The sequence below is a fragment of the Panthera uncia genome, chromosome A2 (assembly GCF_023721935.1).
Source record: "Panthera uncia isolate 11264 chromosome A2, Puncia_PCG_1.0, whole genome shotgun sequence".
NCBI classification, from domain to species: Eukaryota; Metazoa; Chordata; class Mammalia; order Carnivora; family Felidae; genus Panthera; species Panthera uncia.
In genome coordinates this window covers 101,320,144-101,341,010 of record NC_064816.1, presented here as the reverse complement: position 1 = coordinate 101,341,010, position 20,867 = coordinate 101,320,144, and the positions used below count along the sequence as shown (strand labels likewise).

At 35.7% G+C, this 20,867-nt stretch overlaps 1 protein-coding gene across 1 annotated transcript; it reads right to left on the bottom strand.

Annotated features, from left to right (window-relative positions):
* Positions 1 to 1,546: 1,546 nt before the first annotated feature.
* LOC125929957 (uncharacterized) lies at positions 1,547 to 7,688 on the bottom strand. The gene is made up of 4 exons (XM_049641556.1): positions 7,298 to 7,688; positions 5,298 to 5,382; positions 3,683 to 3,825; positions 1,547 to 2,884 (listed from the first exon to the last, which is right to left on the bottom strand). The coding sequence occupies exons 1-4, from the start codon at positions 7,637 to 7,639 to the stop codon at positions 2,762 to 2,764; spliced, it is 693 nt and encodes a 230-aa protein (XP_049497513.1). The 5' UTR covers positions 7,640 to 7,688; the 3' UTR covers positions 1,547 to 2,761.
* Between the last annotated feature and the right edge of the window lie 13,179 nt (positions 7,689 to 20,867).

Sequence of the window (20,867 nt, the reverse complement as noted above, 5' to 3'; positions counted from 1 at the left end):
TATAGTCATTTAGATATCCTCTTCTGTGAAACACCTACTATTTTCTCCTGAACTGCTTGTCTATTTCATATTTATTTGCATGAGTTCTATAGCTGCCTTTCATTCCTATTCGTGTCATTTGATGAATGAAAGTTTAGAGTTTTAATGCTTATGTTGAGCATTTTCATAAGTTTTTTCTTTATGGATAACTCCCCACCCCCTTTTTTTGGTCTTGTTTAAGATATCACTTATTTTCCCAAAATTTATTTTAGAAGCATTATTTTTTTCCTTTCACATTTGGATCTATAATCCATATGAATTGATTTCTTTATGCATGGTATGAGGTAAGAAATCATATATACCTTTTTTTAATGTTTATTTATTTATTTTGAGAGAGAGAGAGAGCAGGGAAGGGGCAAAGAGTGAGAATCCCAAGCAGACTCGGTGCTATCAGCACAGAGCCTGATGTGGGGCTCAGTTACACAAACTGTGAAATCATGACCTGAGCTGAAATCAAGAGCCAGACACTTAACCAACTGGGCCACCCAGGTACTGCAGGAATCGCATATACCTTTTATTATAGCCTGAGCTTTTTCATGGCTTAATGTGAGCTGGAATTACAGAAAACACATTCCTGGTACAAATAAAATGATTGAAAATCTATAGGATCTGCCAAAGATGTTCTCAAGCTGAAGAGATAAAGACCCAACACAGCACATTTGAAAGTCATGTTTGAGAAAAATAGTCATTTGTTTGAACCATCACAGGGTTCAATATGCTAAGTATATCAAGAAAAAAAAATAAGAGAGGACTATAATTTCAGATTATTATTTTCTTTAATTTTGAGAAACCTGTGGGATATCGAGGTAGATTTGCTCTTCAAGTTAAGAGAAGATGCTTCCCAGTGGCAGCTAGGAAGGGTGAAATTCTTGTGAAGAATGAAGCCACTTAGTTTATAATGATGCAGTTAGCAGGAGTCTATGATTTTCTGAAACTGATTTAAGTAACTTGGTGATGGACTGCCCTGTCATTTCCTTTGTAAGTGGAGCCTGTATTTGACTAAGACAGCAGTTAGCATGGGGCCCCTAATTACTAAGCTCAAGTAAAAAATCATCTATAGAGGAGAAGACCCTGCTATTGCTATGGTGGTCTACACTCATGCACAGCAGGATCTTTGCAATTTGAAACAACCACTTTGTAAACTTTGTAAGAATAAGTCCACATCCTACGTCATTCGTGGAGTGATCTCATATCTACCACGTGCAAACATAAAATAAAGTCTTGTCCATTTGAACACACTTTTCTGGACACTGATCTCTTTATATATTCATCTGTAATCTGTTCCTCTTAGAGATAGCTGTCTGCTGACTGTTCATTCTCTGGGTTCCTTGCGTATACATAAGACCATAGGTTTATCTTACTAAAGAGCCTTTCTCTCTGTCTCTCTCTCCTTCCCACCCACAACTCTCTTTTCCTCTCTTAATTTTCAGTCAACTCTTGACTAGTTCCTGGAAACTTGTTTTACACAGGCAAGATGCATAGTTTTTTTTAATTTTTATTAATCAAATGCTTAACATAGTAATCACTCAGTGTCATTGCCATGTTCCATGTGTTTTACAAAGTTTTGACTTTTCAACAACTTTATGAAATTTGTGCTTTTAGTATTTTCATTTTACAGATGAGAAAACTGAGACATAGACAATTAAGTAATTTTTCTATGGTTGTGCAAAGCCCTATCTCTATATTATCATTAACAATAATAATCAATAATAAGTGAATCCAAAAGATATGAGGGTCTTTACCAGTAGTTTATATATACTATTTCACTTAATTCTCCTAAAACCTAAGAAAGATTGATTCAGAAAACTTAAGCAAATCATCCAAGATTATATTTATAGGTGATTTGGTTAGAATTTGAGTCCATTTTTTACTAAATCTCAAACCCAAACTCTATTCAGTCTATTAATCTGCCCTCCCACCTCTTTCCCATAGATGATATTTACAAGCTAATAAAGAGAGGTAAGGGAAGCTATAATGAGTCAGCTATAAGGTGACCACCCCCTTGTCTGCATCTGGGACAGCATATATTATTCAAATTTTACAGGTGAAGAACTGAGGTTGAGTGTGGTTGCATAATCGGTCCAAGATCATGTAGCCAGGCTGGGATTCAAAGCCAGGCTTTCTGCCTTCTAAGATCATTACACTACTGCCTTAGGGTGTCATGATTTAGGTGCCCCCAGAAGCAGACGCTTAGCCAAAACTCTGGTCCTACCAGAGGTGGTCTCCAGATGAAGGTAAAATGGTGGCAAGGTAAGCACGTGGGTCAGTGAGATAGGAAGGAAGCCAACAGAGTGAAGTAGCTACGGAACAACTGGAGGTTAGCCCCCTGGAGGACGCTGGGGAGCAGCATAAAACAATCGCCTCCATTATTACCTGAGGGCTGCAGCTGGGAGATATTAACCCCCAGCACTTCTGACGGCAGCCAGGGAGAGCCTTGGGCAAGGAGGTGCAGATACTAACTATTGGCATGTTGGCAGAAATGATCTAGAATAAGAAAGCCTGAAGGGATATGGACAGACACAGTCACTGACAGTTTTCCAGGATTTCACTGAACCTAGGAAAATAATAATTCATCTTGGATCAAGGAATTGGATTCTTTCAGACTCCACTTAAAATGGTTTAAACATCATGCAAATATTTCATTTATAGTTCTTGTGATAGAGCTTCTATGGGATAAAGAACGTATTATTGAAAGGATCATTTGAGCAGCAACTCTAACAAGTTAATGTAAGTGTTCAACAACAAAGCTTGAAGTGTTTGCCCACCTGTTCTTGCATGTTTGGGTAAACTTCTCTTCCACACGATCCATAAATGCACTGTACACATCTCGTTGCCTTCTATGTCTCTTAAGGAAGATTACACAAAGGAAGTTAGTGAAAACAAACATTTATTGACTTTAATTGTTTATCTTTTTAAAATTGCTATGTAATGATCTTTGCTTTAAAAGCTTGCTCTGTGTGCCACATGCACATCTTGCTATTCTTGGTTGTACAGGGATACAAAGCAGCCTTACTTGTCCAGGGTGGAATTTGAGTCCCGGTAAACGTTTGTTTTCTCAACATCTTGCAAAGAGTGTATGACAAAGTCTTCTTGTCAGGCCTTCTTACTTGAGTGCAATTCACTCAATGGGTTGCTCCAAATGAGGTGGGAGTAAACTTGGGGAAAATTCTTCACAATGTGCAGGCCTCAATCCACCCTACCAACTATCTTTGTACTAAGAAAAGAAATCCAAAATTCTAGATATTTCCCTGTTTGCTTTTTAAGAAAAAGCAGAGATAGTTCTGCTTTACTTTACAAAACAAGAATATCTTTCACTATATACGCTAACAATAAATTAAAAATTCCTACATCAAGGTAATCATTAATAACAGTGTTGGAGACATTTCCCAACAGCTGTAGAGAAAGAGTCACGCTCATGGGGCGCCTGGGTGGCTCAGTTGGTTGAGTGTCTGACTTTGGCTCACGTCATGATCTCATGGCTCCTGAGTTCAAGCCCCACGTCGGGCTCTGTACTGACAGCTCAGAGCCTGGAGCCTGCTTCGGATTCTGTGTCTCCCTCTCCCTCTGACCCTCCCCCATTCATGCTCTGCTTCTCTCTGTCTCAAAAATAAACACTAAAAAAAAAAAAAAGAGTCGTGCTCACCGTGTATGAAGCTGATTGAATGGGCCATGGGGCTTTTGGTAAAATCAGCTGTGGGTCCCAGGTGCATTCATGAGGCTTGTAAGTGATAAATCTTTCTATATTGTTCTTCTGTTTATCATCTTTCAGCGACTGACACCCATGTACTAGAGATATGGAGACAAATGAGAAACATAACAATTACATCGGTCTTTGTTCATATCTCTCAGAATATAGTAGGAAATCAGGGCCTAGGAGCGACAAATTGATGGACAATTTATAATGCAGATCTAAATAAAATGTTGCTTATCTTGCCCACCATTTCTACAGGAATTAATGTTCTTCAAACTCTAATTCTAATCCCACCTTTTATTTCCCTGGAAATCTCTTTTTAAACTTCTCAGTAGTGCTTTGTGATTTGAATGGCATATTTTGCATTCTACCTTAAATTTTACTTACAAATTTCTTGATATCAGAGTCTGGGTCTTATAAAGTTTCCTTGGCATTTTTTTCCATAGTGACTTATATATATAGTAAGAAAAGTTGACGTGTCCCATTTTAATTACACACACAGACAAGACTTTTATCAATATAATCTATGCTAAAACATGTACGTCATTTAGAAATAAATTATCTTAACTTCATAATTGTAAAACTACTTGATTCTAGGGGTGCCTGGGTGGCTCAGTCATTAAGCGTCTGACTTTGGCTCAGGTCATGATCTCACCCTTCATGAGTTCTAGCCCCATGTCGGGTTCTGTGCTGACAGCTTGGAGCCTGGAGCCTGCTTCAGATTATGTCTCTCTCTCTCTCTCTCTCTGTTCCTCCCCTGCTCATGCTCTGTCTCTCTCTCTCAAAAATAAATAAATATTAAACATTTTTTTAAAATACTTGATTCCAATTTTTAAAAGAAGAAGATAAAATTCAACCATTTTCCCATTACTCACAACCACCATTAAGATCATATTGTTTTTTTTAACTGATATATAACTACAGTATGTAAATATAGCATGCATGTATTATCACTCTTGTCCAAATAAGTAACACTGTATAATACAAGTTAACTCTAGACAAGCACTATTCACATGGCACCACAGTAACACTGTATAATACAAGTTAACTCTAGACAAGCACTATTCACATAAAGTGTGTGTTTGTATGTATTTACCATGTACACGACAACATGTGCTATGTAAACATTATATATGATCGAAATATGTATGATAGATTTATTGCTCACAATAATTCCATGATAGAGATTCAGTTATTACCATTCCCATTTATAGATGGGTAAACCAATAAATAGACAGTTTAGGTAACTTGGGGATAGTGAAGACAAGATTCAAAGCTATGCAGCTTGCTTCTTGGTCTATACTCCGAAGCACTTACTCTATTGGTTCTCTATACAAAACACTTTGACTTAAAAACTCAATCTTCAACAGCATATTAAAAGTTGTAGATAACAAAGTAAGTGCATTGTTTCCATTAATTAAGTGGGCATTTAAAAAATTGCCGTATTATTAAAGGTGATAGGTTAAAAACACCATTTTAGTGATATGTTTTTACAAGATTTAGCATTAAGATATAACGCAGAAAGTTTGTTTTTTGCTGTGTTCATAACTTCATGATAATGACTTACCTGTACTTAAGTGTCTGGACTTAAATTTTAATCCAAAAGGGTCCCTTTCAAAAGTTGTCACAAAGTTTGGTAAATTATGTTGATACTAGATATGTAAAGAGAAGATTAAACATAAATACTGTTTATTACTAGCATTACATTTGGAATGTGATTTTTACAAGTATTAATTATTTCACTGGTAAAATGCAATTTTGATGATTTTGTTATAGCATTTAAAACTTGTGTATGAACATCTGAAAGAATAATCCCATTCAAGATACTGTATAACCAATTCATTTTATAGTAGAACAGAGTGCTTCAAATATCCTCATGTGAATAAATCAGAAATAACATTTTAAACAGCATGAAATTAAAGGAATCGAATCGAAATTTGCACTTAATCTTAAATGCCAATAAGGTTACATGTTTTATTTCTGGAGCTAAGTTTATTTCAAGGACGTAATATTTAGCAAAGCTAAAAGAATTTGCTGAGACTGGAATAGAGTAATTACTGGTTGTTTTCAGCAAACTATACCACAAAGTACTTTTTAAAGACGGTTTAAATGAACTAATATGACCTGAAATAGCATCTGTATACTTCCAGAAGCTAAAATTAAATAAAATACCACAAACGTCTCTGTTTGAAAGCTGAATCATTGTGGCATGAAAAGATGAGATCAAGCAGAAGTTAGAGTCATCCTAGTGAGTGACTCTAGGTTCTGCCCCGGGCAAATAGGAAAATATTCAAAGTCTCAGCAGAAATCCTGATACAAGATTTTCACTCTTCAGTCAAATACAATTGAAGCACTGTTAGTTTAAAAAACATTACACTGACATCTGGTGGTTGCACAGTTTATATTGCACTGTCTCCAATTCACTTTTTCATAAAAACAAATTAATTCAGCGAAAATTAGAATGTCTCCCATTCCTTGAACTTTACTTATTCATGTCTTATAATTGCAACCGTAACTAGTAAAATTTTTGAATAAAGCAATGACATTTGCGATTTAACTGACTTCCTCTCATTTCCGAAAGTAATATACTCCATTTACTGCAAATAGAAAGATTTACATGCTTTAAATGAGTAAAGAATGTTATAGATCAAGGCTTCTTGAATCTTCTAGCTTTTATCCTAAGAGCTCCTAACAGTTAACATTCATTGAATGCCTCAACAGACCTCAAAGACCCTGTTGTAAGCACTTTGTGTATAATTGTCTCCTTCATTACTTAAAAGAGCCATATAATATGAAGTATTGTTATCCCATGTTATAAATAAGAGGCTTAATAACTTGTCCAAAATTATTAGAAAGTTAGAGAGCAAGGATAGATAAACTGATCCCAGAGGGCAAGTTATATTTTCTCATATTTTCCACTGGAATAAATTTATTCTTTTTTGTAGCTATTTTTCTTGTTTGTTTTATCAGTCCTATTGCTTCTCTCATTACTAAGCAAGAGTCATATTTATGTGTTAAATTATAGACCTAAGGATAAAATATATTCATATTCTAGAGGAACAACATTTTGAATCATTTGAATCTCCTTAAATATATGTTCCCCGCCATCATTTTAATTATGAATCTAATTCTTGCCCACATATTATTTAGATTATTAACCACTGGAAAGATTAATGAAAGTAATATAATACCGCCTTTGTCAATTTTTATTTGTTCATCCATTCATTCCATGAATTGATTCTATTACTTCTAGATTGTAAACTGGCAATTGAGATCTGTTCTCCAATCACATCTAAGCCCGAACTATTCTCAAAACTAAGAAAGGTCATCTACATGATAGATAAAACCACAACAGAAACATTAACCAGGGTCCTACCTCTCTCTTCTGTCACTTATTGCTGAATTTGAACTGTATTGTTTCTTGGGAAATCAAGATGCAGACTTACACATATTATATGTACATACCTTTTTGCTCATGTAATACTAGTCATAATTAAGAAATGAGTAAAAAATAATATGTATTTCTCCTTATCTGTTTTGTTTTCTTGATTCAAATGCTTTTTGTACCTGTCGAAAGTCGTGTGGTTTTGGATTGAAGTATACACCAATTGGATACTTTCCACTCTTCACAAACATTAACTTCACTTCATTTGAATCCATATGTGGGAATGTAGTTATAAACTCTGGAGATATGGGCTTCTTGGGATGATTCCTTATGCTGGGCAGGTGAAGCATTGTTTCTGGGAAATTAACTTTTTTTTCCTTCCCTTGTTTTTCCTTAATAATCCTTGATGGTTTTTCTGGAAATCTCAAAGATGTATACAGTTTGTAACTGAAATCAGGAGGCTTTATTTCCCATATGTTGACTTTCATTTCAGATTGTGGTGGTTGCAGGACTTTTTTTTCCATTTGGAGTTGAGGTCTTGGGTGCGATACTCCAAACTCTTTGTGTGTGGCATCTCTGCTTCTGTTGCCTTTCTGGGAGTCAAGGTACATTAGGTGAAGAGTGTTTTCACATGTAGGAATCTGCAACAGACATACTAATGCTGAGGTTTACCACTATAACAATGGGATATTGAATATATTTTCTCCAGGCCAATGTAATTTCTGAAAGATTTATGAAACAAGAAACAAGCTCAGTAATGACGGGTGCATCAAAAAACAAATAATCTAGTGAAGACATGGGTAAAAGACATGAATAGACACATCTCCAAAGAAGACATCCAGATGGCTAACAGACACATGAAAACATGCTCAATATCACTCATCATCAGGGAAATACAAATCAAAACTACAATGAGATACCACCTCACACCTGTCAGAATGGCTAACATGAACAACTCAGGCAACAACAGATGTTGGCGAGAATGCGGAGAAAGAGGATCTCTTTTGCACTGCTGGTGGGAATGCAAACTGGTGCAACCACTCTGGAAAACAGTATGCAGGTTCCTCAAAAAATTAAAAATAGAACTATGTTACAACCCAGCAATTGAACTACTAGGTATTTATCCAAGGGATACAAGTGTGCTGTTTCGAATGGGCACATGTACCCCAATGTTTATAGCAGTGCTATTGAGAATAGCCAAAGTATGGAAAGAGCCCAAATGTCGCCCATCGATGGATGAATGGATAAAGAAGATGTGGTATACATATACAATGGAGTATTACTCGGCAATCACAAAGAATGAAATCTTGCCATTTGCAACTACATGGATGGAACTGGAGAGTATTATGCTAAACGAAATTAGTCAGAGAAAGACAAATATCGTATGACTTCACTCATCTGAGGAATTTAAGATACAAAACACATGAACATAAGGGAAGGGAAGAAAAAATAATATAAAAACAGGGAGGAGGACAAAACATAAGAAACTCTTAAATACAGAAAACAAACAGAGTGTTGCTTGAGGGGTTGTAGGAGGGGGAATGGGCTAAATGGGTAAGGGGCATTAAGGAATGTATTCCTCCAATCATTGTTACACTATATGCTAACTAACTTGGATGTAAATTTAAAAATTAATTACTTAATTAATAAAAAATAAGTAAATGATGCGTGCATGTGTTAGAGAGGGGAGGGAAGCATCATGGCTACTGCAAACATCTATTCAGCACCCTTGTCCCAGCACTCACTGGGCTAGGGCTAGGAAACCAAAGATAATTAACTTAAAATCAATGTCCTTAAATAAATGAGAGGCTATTTGGAAGAAAGACATGAAAACAAAAAAATAAAACCTATTCATGTGATAGATATTGGAATAGTGCTGTGAGAAGCAAGGAGAATGAAGGGCTAACTCTATCAGGAAAACAGAAGTGACCTCACAGGAAGTCATTTGGACTAATCTTGAAGAATAAGTAAAAATATTCCAGGTTGTGAAGGAAGTAAACAATATTTCATCAAGGCACAGAAGGTAAAATTTGTTGTAAGCTATTTCTGGGATACCTATGACCACCTAAACCTCCGCAAGTGCATTGTAGCTATTGTTACTAGACTCTGGATGGGAATGGTGGATTTGCTTTTGGCTGACCAGGGCAGGGAAAGTATTGGCACATTTCTAGGATTTAATGTGTTTGTCAATATGTTACTGGAAAATGCCAATGAATTTGAAATCTCCTTGGAAACAGGGATACATACCAATTAAATTATATTTGGTTAGGTGGAAATGATATAACAACACTGGTTCTTGGGAATGAGAAAATGAGGTGGTATGAATTTCCTTCTCTTGTGCTACAGTTTATATTGTTTGACAATAACATTAAATAGAGGATCTTTAGAATTCTAAATGCTAATGTGCGGTAAGATAAAGTTGTAAATGAAGAGAAATTAACTTTGAAGATACATTGAACATGTCAACTTTTACAGATTAATAATAAATATTCTGTAAAATAAAATGATGAATTGCTTTTCAAATTCTAACATAAATATTTTTATTTTTTAAAATGACTGGCACATTGAGAGAAAAGCAAGAAGCACAATGTGGCAGGAATTTAGCCTACGTATGTGAGGAGACAGTGGAAAATAGTATGATATAGAAAGCTGGAAAAATCATGTGGGGGGTACCTGGGTGGCTCAGATGGCTAAGCTTTCAACTTTTTTTTTTTTTTAAGTTTATTTATTGTTGAGACAGAGAGAGAGCATGAACGGGGGAGGGGCAGAGAGAGAGGGAGACACAGAATCAGAAGCAGGCTCCAGGCTCTGAGCCATCAGCCCAGAGCCCGATGCGGGGCTCGAACTCACGGACCGCGAGATCGTGACCTGAGCTGAAGTCGGAGGCTTAACCGACTGAGCCACCCAGGCGCCCCTAAGCTTTCAACTTTTGCTTTCAGCTCAAGTGATGATCTCATAGTTCGTGGGTTCCAGCCCCACTTCAGGCTCTGCACTGGCAGCACGGGGTCTGCTTGGGATTCTTTCTCTCCCTCTCTCTGTCTTTTCCCTGCTCTCTCTCTTTCCCTCTCTCTCCTTCAAAATAAATACATAAAAACATGAAAAAGTTTTAAAAAGAAAAATCATTTGGGGTTATTTTAGCAAAGGTCTCTCATGTCACAGTAAGAAATTCGAACATATCAATGATAATGGAAAATTACTTAATCAGGGTAAGAAATGTAAAAGGAGGAACAGTACATAGAAAAAGATCATCATAATAAATAGATTTAAATAAAATATACATGCATTATATAACAGTAATTATAGATCTGTGGCTAAGTCAACTTATCTGCAATATTGCTATGTAACAAACTATCACAAACTCAGGGACTTAAAGTAAAAAAATATTTTATTTTTTGCCAGAGGATATGGGAAGAGAGAATTGAGATTGACTTCCAACAGGTACAAGATTTTTTGTGGGGGGAGACGGACATGTTCTGGAATTAGAGAGTAATGATGGTTTCACAAGGTTGTGAATATACTAAAAACCACTAAATTGTACACTTCAGATTGGTAAGTAGTGAATTTTATCTCAATTAGAAAAAGACAAATTTACTATTAAACCAGGTTGAATAAATTTTAATATACACAAAAGAAACTTTTACCAAAAAAAAAAAAAAAAAGACCACAGGTGTTACCTAAGTGAGTCTAGTTAAATTTTGAAAGCAAACTATTTATCTGATAAGGGATTAAAATCCAAAATATGTAAGGAACTCCTACACTTCAATACCAATAAAAACAAATAATCTGATTAAAAATTGAGCTAAATACTTGAAGAGACATTTCTCCAAAGAAGTTATACAAATGGCAAACAGGCACAGAAAAAGATTCTCAATATCATTAATCATTAGGGAAATGCAAGTCAAACCACAGGATAACATCTCACACATGTTAGTATGTCTATAATAACAATTATAAAAAGGCATTAAGTGTGTTGATATGGAGACATTGGAACACGTTTACACTATTGGTGACAATGCAAAATGGTGTGGCCACTATGGAGAACAGTGTGAAGGCTCCTCAAAAAATTCAAAACAGAAATGCCAATGATCCAGTAATGACACTTCTGGGTGTCTACCCAAAAGAATTAAAATCAAGATCTCAAAGAGATATCTGCACTCTCATGTTTATTGCGGTATTATTCACAATAGTTAAGATATGGAAGCAATCCAGAAGTCCACTGATGGATGAATGAATATCTCTATCCATGTGGTTCATACACAAAATGGAATATTATGCAGCTTTAAAAAGATGGCAATACTGCCATACGCAACAACGTGGGTGAACTTGGAGGACGTTATGCTATGTGACATATGCCAGTCACAGAAGGACAAATATCGGATGATTCCATTTGCATGAGAAATCTAAAAAAGTCAAACCAGAAACAGAAAGTAGAGTGGTGATTGCCAGGATCTGGGCGGGTTGGGGGGTGGGGGGGTAGGGAGGTGAAATGGAGAAATGCTGTTCAACAGGTATAAAGTTTCAGTTATGCAAGATGAGTAAATTCTGGAGATATAGTGCACAGCATTTTGCCTAGAGTAACAACGCTGTATTATGCACTTAAAAAATTGTTGGGGCACCTGGGTGGCTCAGTCAGTTAAAGCATCAGACTCTTGATTTCGGCTCAGGTCTTAATCTCATAGTTCATGAGTTCGAGCCCTGCGTTGGGCTCTGTGCTGACAGTGCAAAGCCTGCTTGGGATTTTCTCTCTCCCTCTCTCTTCCCCTCTCCTATCACTCTCATTCTTCTTCTCTCTCAAAATAACTAAATACACTTAAAGAAATAAAAAATAAAAAATTGTTAAGATGGTATATCTCATTTTAATTGTTCTTACTACAATCAAAAAATAACTGAACAGAAACAAACAAAAAAAAAAAAAAAAGAGGGAGAGAGAATAATGTTCATTACCTGGGTAAGAAAGTTACAAGTTCCCCAAATACTCAAAACATGTTTTGTTCTGTTGGTAAATAATACAGTGAAAATAAAGCAAATTTTATAAATAGGGAGCCTCTTAACATTCTCTATAAAATTATTGTAAAATAAATTAAACTTAAATTATCAAAATACCACATTAATTAACCAAGTATGTGGAAATAAGGATGTAGGAATATTATTCTCTGAGCAATGCCTAAAATATAAAGGGTAGTAAAATTAAAAAAAAACTGTAATATCATGCTTTTGTGTTATACTGTAAACAATAGGAATGTCTGCATAGAATTTTAAAAGATTTGTAAATAAAATACATTTAAAAAGAGGTGGAGGTGAGTTTGAAGGTTGACTGTCCCCGTTCAAGAATCTTTTGGAGAGGAGAGTACTCTGGCCCACACTTGAAATTTTTATTTCTGTTATCACAGCTTTCTATACTTAAGAGATTGATATGCATGATTTCTCATAAGCTGGGCTCTTTAACATAAAAACCACTTAATTAATTCTCCTTATTCAGATTTTATTTTCACCAAATCACCGTTAGATTGTAGTTTGACTTCACATGTACAGTAATCTACTGGAAGATAATGAGCTACAAAGAAAATATGAGTTATTTGGTTTATTTTTCAGGGAGTTTAATCAGCTTACATGTTTGGTGTTTATGTTGGACTCTTCTGAATTCACTAAAGTTCATGAAAATCAAGTCCTTACCAGTCAAATGGTTGATTTGTTCCAGGTATATAGCTTTTTTTTTTTAAATTACACTCTTGCCTCACTCATGACCCTACAAATTTCTGTAAAAATATATATTTGAACTTCTAAGGAGCACTGAAGCCTATTCTTGGAGAAAATGGTGCATGTAGCTATCTCTTACAGGGCTCGGAATTCTGGCTGCACAAGGGAACTGATTCATAATCAGGGTTTTGTAACCTGTTGGAATGAAAAGACATTGAGGTTGAGGATGTCAATGAGTGAGATAGGGAATTTATCTCACCAGGACACACAGTTGGAAAGAAATGATGCCAGGACAATCATAAACTGGAAGAATAAAAATAGGTCAAGACCCTGGAAGTCTAATTGATTAAAAAAAAAAAAGTATCTTGGCAGTAAGAAAGCTTGACAGCCATCAAAATAAGAGGCTGTGGTTGGGGAATGTAGTGCTGATCTAGATCTCTTTTTGACTAGGTAGCTGGGAGTAGACACGCTCATCAGTCACCTTGCTGCTGCTGATAATGTGCCTCTGTCTCTATATGTCTCCGGGCTTCCTGACTACCAGAAAATTGTTATTCATCATATTTTAAATGGTAATAAATTCTGTCCAGTTTTTACCATACTTCATTTTGTCTTGTATTTATTTATTTAGTATTAAATACTATTCATTTGAATAATATGTATACAACATTAGGCTTTTATAGTACACAATTCATGTATTAGCATGTATCGTTTTAGACCCTAGGTATGCCAGAAGAAGGAAATCATCTGGAGATCTAGTCAAATGATTGAAGCCTGAGATGGTGATATCACATCATCACACTTACTTTAAGTGGAAAAAAAAAACAACAACTATAACTTAGAGAAATATAAAGTTATGAGATGTGTGGTTGAGGAATTCTGAAAAAATAAACTAGCAATATTCTTATTCAGTCAAATGTTTGATGGTAAATGTTGATATTACAGAATCTATATTTTGGACAAGATGTCTCACTGAAAATAAACGAATAGCTTAATTGAATTTAGTAAGCACAGTTACTGTTCATCTATAAATTATTCTTATCTATGAAGGATCAGTTTAAATGCCATTTCCAATAAAAGCATTCCCAGATCCCCCTATAGGATTCATCCCTCCTTCTGAAGAGCAATGGAGCTTGAAACTGCATTTTTCCTTGTATCTTGTATTAAAATTAATTACTTACAATATCTGCCTCCAGAGGCACCTGGATGGCTCAGTCAATTAAGTGTCTGATTCTTTTTTTAAATTTTTTTTTTTAACGTTTTTTTTTATTTATTTTTGGGACAGAGAGAGACAGAGCATGAACGGGGGAGGGGCAGAGAGAGAGGGAGACACAGAATCGGAAACAGGCTCCAGGCTCCGAGCCATCAGCCCAGAGCCCGACGCGGGGCTCGAACTCACGGACCGCGAGATCGTGACCTGGCTGAAGTCGGACGCTTAACCGACTGCGCCACCCAGGCGCCCCTAAGTGTCTGATTCTTAATCTCAGCTCAGGTCATGATCTGACTGTTCTGTTCATGGGGTCGAGTCCTGCTGTCAGTACAGAGCCTGCTTGGGATTCTCTCTCTTCCTCTTTCTCTGTCCCTCTCCCATTCATGCTCGCTCTTGCTCTCTCTTGGTCTCTCTCAAAATAAATAAATAAATAAATAAACCTAAAAAAAGACCCAAAAAACAAAATCTGCCTCAAAATTAGATTATAAAAGTGTTGAGACAAGAATTTCTAGGTTCACAAATCCTACATAGGGTTCAGCACATGTTGAGTTGAGCCATGTGAAATTGCTGTTATTCAACAATTTTTCAATCTTACAAAAATGCAAATTTTATGTGGTCCAATGATAAGAAGAATAATAGGTACTCTGTGTTAGTCAAAATCTGAAAATTGTGGATTCCGTTTTGAAAACTGTATCTAAAACCCCGAATATCTAATCATAACTTTTTCCTAATAATGGAAAACTTGTTAATAGTAATGGCAATATAAAATATAAACTTTCATTTAAATTTATCCCTCAAATATTTTCAACTGGAGAGTCACAAAATATTTTTATCTGTTTTTAATGAGCTGCTAATTAAAAAGAAATACATTTCTTTGGTTAGCAAATGTATGGAAATGCAATCTTCTTTTACTTACATATCTGAATTTAATTTTGTAATATTAAGTATTTGAGGTAATAGATAAATAAATAGATTGATCTAGATATATATCTGACACATAAATGCTGCCAACATACAAAAAAGCATTGTAAAATAGTGTGCTATTAAGAGCACAGGGAACCACAAATTTGTGCATATTTATAAATTCATTAAAAAAATTCAGCACTTTCTTCCTGCTTGGCTTTCTCCTTCTTACTGTATTTTTCATAATTTCTCTTCTACAATGTTATATATAAAGAAATTGTTTCTTTCATAAATAAATTCATCTATCTCATATAAAATACATATATTTCAAAGAGCTAGTCAAATTGACAAACTAGAGTAAAAATAAATACAAAGCAGGAGCATTCATTAGAAAATCAACAACTTCACTCACCATTTGAAACTGAGAGTTTTTTGTAAAAATTTCTAGGGCAGTATGTCTCACAAATCTTTTCTGCAAAGCCAAGCAAGACTAAACAAACATATAGTTTATAAGGGAAACTAGCCCTTGCTTTACAAAAGAACCCGAAGTGTGTTTAAGTTTTAACCATCTGGGTTGCTAAGAAACTGAATTAATTTCCTAAAGGACTCAAGTCAGAGTAGGAAAAAAAAGTGAAAGTGGGACCTCTAATTGTTGTCTAAAACCTAGCAACAAGGCAACAACTCCCTTGCTCTTTTTTGAAAGGCTGGAAAATCAGCATATTTGGAAGCCCAATACTTAGTACATATTGAGAGAAGAGAGAGACAAATTAATTGCACTCCAGTGCAGTTTACTAAATAATAAGTCTTTACAATTCACCTTTTGTTATTTGTTTAGTAATCTGTTTTATAAGTCAACGTGAGTTTGACACTTGATACAAACATGATTTGAGCAGTTGTTTCAACTGTCTTATTAGCTTGGGCTTAAGAAGGTTCCAGTTAATCTCCTCAATGTTCATTTATAAGGCAAAGATTAGAAGTTCTTCCTAACTCATGACCTAACCTACTGATTTCTGTGAAATAATTTATGGAGAAAGCTGTTTTTATTAATCAAATCCTATACTTAATGGTAATAAATGTCCAGGGAAATTTGAAAAAAAAAAATGTTATAGAAAAATTTCAAACATGTACAGAAGTAGACAATTGTGTAATGAATCACCATGGAACCATGAGTCAGCTTTAAAAAGTTTCAATTTATAACCCAAACTGATTGACATATAGCTCCAATATATCTCCTTCCATTCTGCATATTAATTTGATGTATTGCATCATTTTATCAGTGATTACATTGGAATGTTCACTCTAAAAGATAAAAAATGATTTTATTTTTAAAGCGTAAGCCCAGCACCACTACAATATCCAAAAATATGAATAGCAATTCACTGATATTGAGTATCTAGGCAAAATTCAAGTTTCCAATTAGCTTATAATTTTATTTTTACTTTTTTTTAAAATTTGTTTGCTTGATTTGGACTAGATATATACTCTCATTTAGTTTGAAATTCCCTATGATCTGAGTGTTAACTTCTCTTTCCTTCATATTTTTCTAATAGGATGTTAAATTTCCTGACCAATCACTCCTAATGGCTGGAGTCTTTTGACTATATAAACCATTATTTCATTTATAGTGAAAGTTTGCCACTGGGTGGCAGTGTGTTACTTACAATTTTATCTCCATTTATAACCTAAGCCACAAAGATCAATTTGCCTGTATTGTTTTTCCCAGTGTTCAATTTTACTGTTTTTTTTTTAATTTTTATGAAAATGACAGTAGAATTGAACGTACTAAATTTTCTACAATTTTGGAAATAAAATTAACCTATCTTTATGCTACCTAATTTTCTTTCTCTTTCTTGCATAGAGATGCATGATTCTTTCTCAAAAATATATGTTCAGGTGTGTCTATTTGTGTTTAGTTTACTAATATTAGTTGCCAAAATACATACAGTGTGTCCCCAGGTTTCAAGAAAATAATAATCGGCTAGAAAACATACAACCTATGAGAATACATCACAAAACAAAGTACTAAATGTCAAGAGATCAGTCCTGACAGGTACTCTCATGAAAAACTAATAAGGATAGATCGTGGAAGTTTGAGAACATCTCCAAAGATTTCTTAGAGCAACTAAGATCAATTCTGATCCTTGTTAATAAAAAGGGGAGAAAAGGAAGGTGGTTTGGATGGGCAAACAGCATACAAACTACTAGAATTCTATTTAATGCTTTCATGAGCACCTTTCCAGAATATTCTGAGAGGGAAATATTATCTCATAGTTAAGTGTCTTGAGTTATGTATGGGACCGTCCAAAAATCTATTCTTTGGTAGATAATTTTGAGTTTATAATAAAATTTTACTGCACATGAGTATCTGTGGGCTGTCGGAAAATCTGTTGCTGGGCCTCCATAAATTTAGGGAGGTAACATGTTATGGCAAAGTAAAACCTCCACACTCTCACTTTCATGTTTCCAGGTACCAAGGAATATGCACACTTGTAAAGAAGTTACCAGAATAACATATGTTTATACAAATGAATAAAATTAAAATCCACTGGAATAATAATCTTGTCATATAACTAGTAACTGCAGTTCAAAATACACTATAAATTAAGAAGGAAGTAAAATAGGTTTTAAATTATGCTCAGAATAAGAAAATAAGAATGAGGGAATTTCTTTACTTGGGCAGGAAAAAAATTATCTTAACCGATACCATAAGGGAGCTAAACAGATTAGCTTTTATTTCATCTCCTTTCTTTATCAAAGGGAATAATTTCCACACTGAAAATAACAAACATGAATAGGAGAGAATTACAGCTTGACAGAGATGAAGAGATAATAAAATAACATAGTTATTTACATGAATTCAGGTCCATAAGACTTAAATGCATTACATTTAAGAACAATGGGAGAACTGGCAGTAGGAAATGAGGTGGCATCTTTTGAAACCTTAAGTGACAAGGTTGTATAAGAGTAGAAACTGGAAGGGTGGTGCCTGGGTGGCTCAGTTGGTTGACGACCAGCTTTGGCCCAGGTCCTGATCTCATGGTATGTGAGTTTGAGCTCCCCTCTGGGCTTTGTACAGACAGCTCAGAGCCTGGAGTCTTCTTCCGATTATGTGTCTCCCTCTCTCTCTGCCCCTCCCCCCTCCCCCACTCTCTCTCTCAAAAAAAAACATTAAAAAAATTAAAAAAAAAAAAAAAAAAAAAAAGAGTAGATCCTGGAGATGAGACATGCCTGAGTTTACCCCCAACTCAGTAGTGCAAGGCAGGCTTCTGTGTGTTCGCCACCTGACATGTCACACGGTGTGGATTGGGGAATGGATTTTATTAGGGTAAAAACTAGACAAGCAAAGATCGGAGGAAAAGAGGACTTGAGTTTTCTGATCCCCTACTATCCTCTAGAGAGATGATGAGGGCCAGGGCCTGATCTTGGACACTCTGCGAGTGAACATTCTGGGTGATAGGAGTTCCTCCTACTGCTCTTATCTTTTGCAGAGCAAGTCTGAGAGCAACTTCATCAAAGGGGGTGGGGCCAGAGAAAACTGACTAACAAATTATCTGGGCACCAGCCTTACTGAATTTGGATGCCAGCTGTTCACAGGATTGTCCAGGAAAGACAGATGCTCAGCATCTGATGACTCTGGAGGTGTGTGCAAAATTGCATTCCTATTTTTTGAGAAAAATACTAAGGATCTAGTGGGAAGCTGAGATTGGAAGCAACCCCTCCTGTTAGGAGGAGGGAAGAGCCTCCCTATGCTAATTGTCTCATTTTCCAGGTAGATCAAGGTGAGCTCTCAAGGGCATTTTAAGACAGCCATGCTTGTTGTACCACAGAACCTCAGTAAATTTTAGAATAGATTTTCTAACATGATTAGTTATTGCTGTAGGGAAGTGGTGCTTTCTGATCACTACCAGAAATGAAGATACATCCATGGTAAGTTTATTTCCAACACAGGGCCATGTATGAATAAAGTAACTCTAACTATATGGGAGGCCTTCACACTGTGCTTACATTGACTGTACTACCCTAAGCCCGAGAATGCCTGGGTTGGTATTATTTATGTTCAAAGCTTGTCTGTTGATTTGTGTTTTGGTTTGTTTGTTTGTTTTCCTTTCTTCTAAAGGGCCTCTCAAATTTACTATAGTTAAAGACTTTCTCCATCAGTCATCTATGTTCAAATCACACCAATAGAAACATGATCCCTTGATGAAGTGGGAGTGATGTTTCAAAGAAGGACTTACCTGATTCCATATTTAATTACCAGGTCAAATATCTACAATACACAACAGTACCCCACAGCTGAAACGAGAACCCAGCAAGATGGCGAACACTGCCTTCCCATCCCCCTTTCTGTCATACCCCTCAGCCTCTTGATATCTTCCTTCACTCCCATCTTCAGGAGCTATTGACTTTTGTGGTTCCTCCCTCTTGTGGTTACTACTTCTTGTTTTACCACATCAGTCAGCCTATTGCTTTTTATAGAGGCCAAAATTACTTTCCTACCTTTATACCAAATCAAAATACTAACCTTGTTTGTCACTCTAAACTAAAGCATACTTTACCTCTTTTCTCAAAGAATCATTATAGAATTTTAGTTCTATTTGTCCAATTTCAAAACAATAGAAAATTCTATTTAAGAAATAATCTTCATGCCTTCCACATAGTGGAAATTAAATTATTTTCTTGACTTATTAAATATCTGGACATACAAGGTCTTTGCTGTTATGCTAGACACTGTCCTCGGTGTTCTACACTTGTTAACACACTCAATCTCACAGAAAGCTTTAGAAATAGGTACTTGTATTAGCTCATTTGACAGATGAGGACACACTGAAGGAACGGGTCTAATGACTTGCTCAAGATTACACAACTAATAATCAGATGGCTCACGATGAAAACCCATCCAATTTGGCTTCAGAGGCCAGGTTCATAGCCTTCACAATATACTGACTCTCAATCCGTAATTCCCAAAGTGTGGTCCCCAACCACTAGCATGAGTACCTTTTGGAAACTTGTTAGAAATGCTGATTCTTGGAGCACCCAGGTGGCTCAGTCGGTTAAGCGTCTGATTCTTGATTTTGGCTCAGGTCATGATCTCACGGCCACAACATGGAGCCCTGCATTGGGTTCTGCGCTGGGCATTGAGCCTGCTTAAGATTCTCTCTCTCTCCCTCTCCCTGTGCCCCTCCCCAGCTTGCACACGTGTGTGCCTGCTCTCTCTCTCTCTCTCTCAAAAGAAGAAAAAAATGCTAATCCTCAGGCTCTAACTCTAGTAAGTCAGAAACTCTGGAGGTGGGATGCAGCAAACTGTGTTTTAACAAACCCCCCAGGTGATTCAGTTGTCTGTTTAAATTTGAGAGGCTCTGCTTTAGAGAATAGTGAGGGAATTATTGGTGTAGATTCTAAAATTCCTTTCATACGGTAGCAAATCCTTGCTTTTTTAAAACATGTTTCATAACTAAAATTATTATAGAAGCTTTAACACATTATAGCACATGTAGTACAACACTCGAGAATACTGGCAGAGCTACAGAAATTTCTTAGAAAACTTAGTATATATTTGAAAAGCAAAACCAAAACTTGTTAATAATTTAAAGATGGTTTAAGGAAAAAGAATTGTCATTTTATTTTACTTCCATGAAGCTAGGTATTGAAAAAACTCTAGTAGACCATGATGGGGAAGTAAGATTTTTAAAAAGGGACATAAGCACAGACTTTGCAACTTCTTAAACTAATTAGTAAAACAAATCGCAACCACCAGGGTCTCTGAAAATGCAAATAAATTGGAAAGTTCAGAATCATCACATAGAAAACTGGGTCAATAAAACCCCATCCTTTCTAATTCCCATTAATTCCATGGAGTATCATTTCCATTGTCTTTATCACCTCTGTAAAAATATATACCCTTAGGGAAATTAGAGAACAATATTTGGCATACACTGAAAGAGCAT

Coding starts and splice junctions, on each gene's coding strand:
- LOC125929957 (XM_049641556.1), bottom strand. CDS start 7,639: ATGGAAAAAAAAGTCCTGCAACCACCACAATCTGAAATGAAAGTCAAC. Junction 3,826..5,297: donor GTCCAGACACTTAAGTACAG/GTAAGTCATTAT, acceptor CCATATCTCTAG/TACATGGGTGTCAGTCGCTG. Junction 2,885..3,682: donor TTCAATCAGCTTCATACACG/GTGAGCACGACT, acceptor ATCTTCCTTAAG/AGACATAGAAGGCAACGAGA.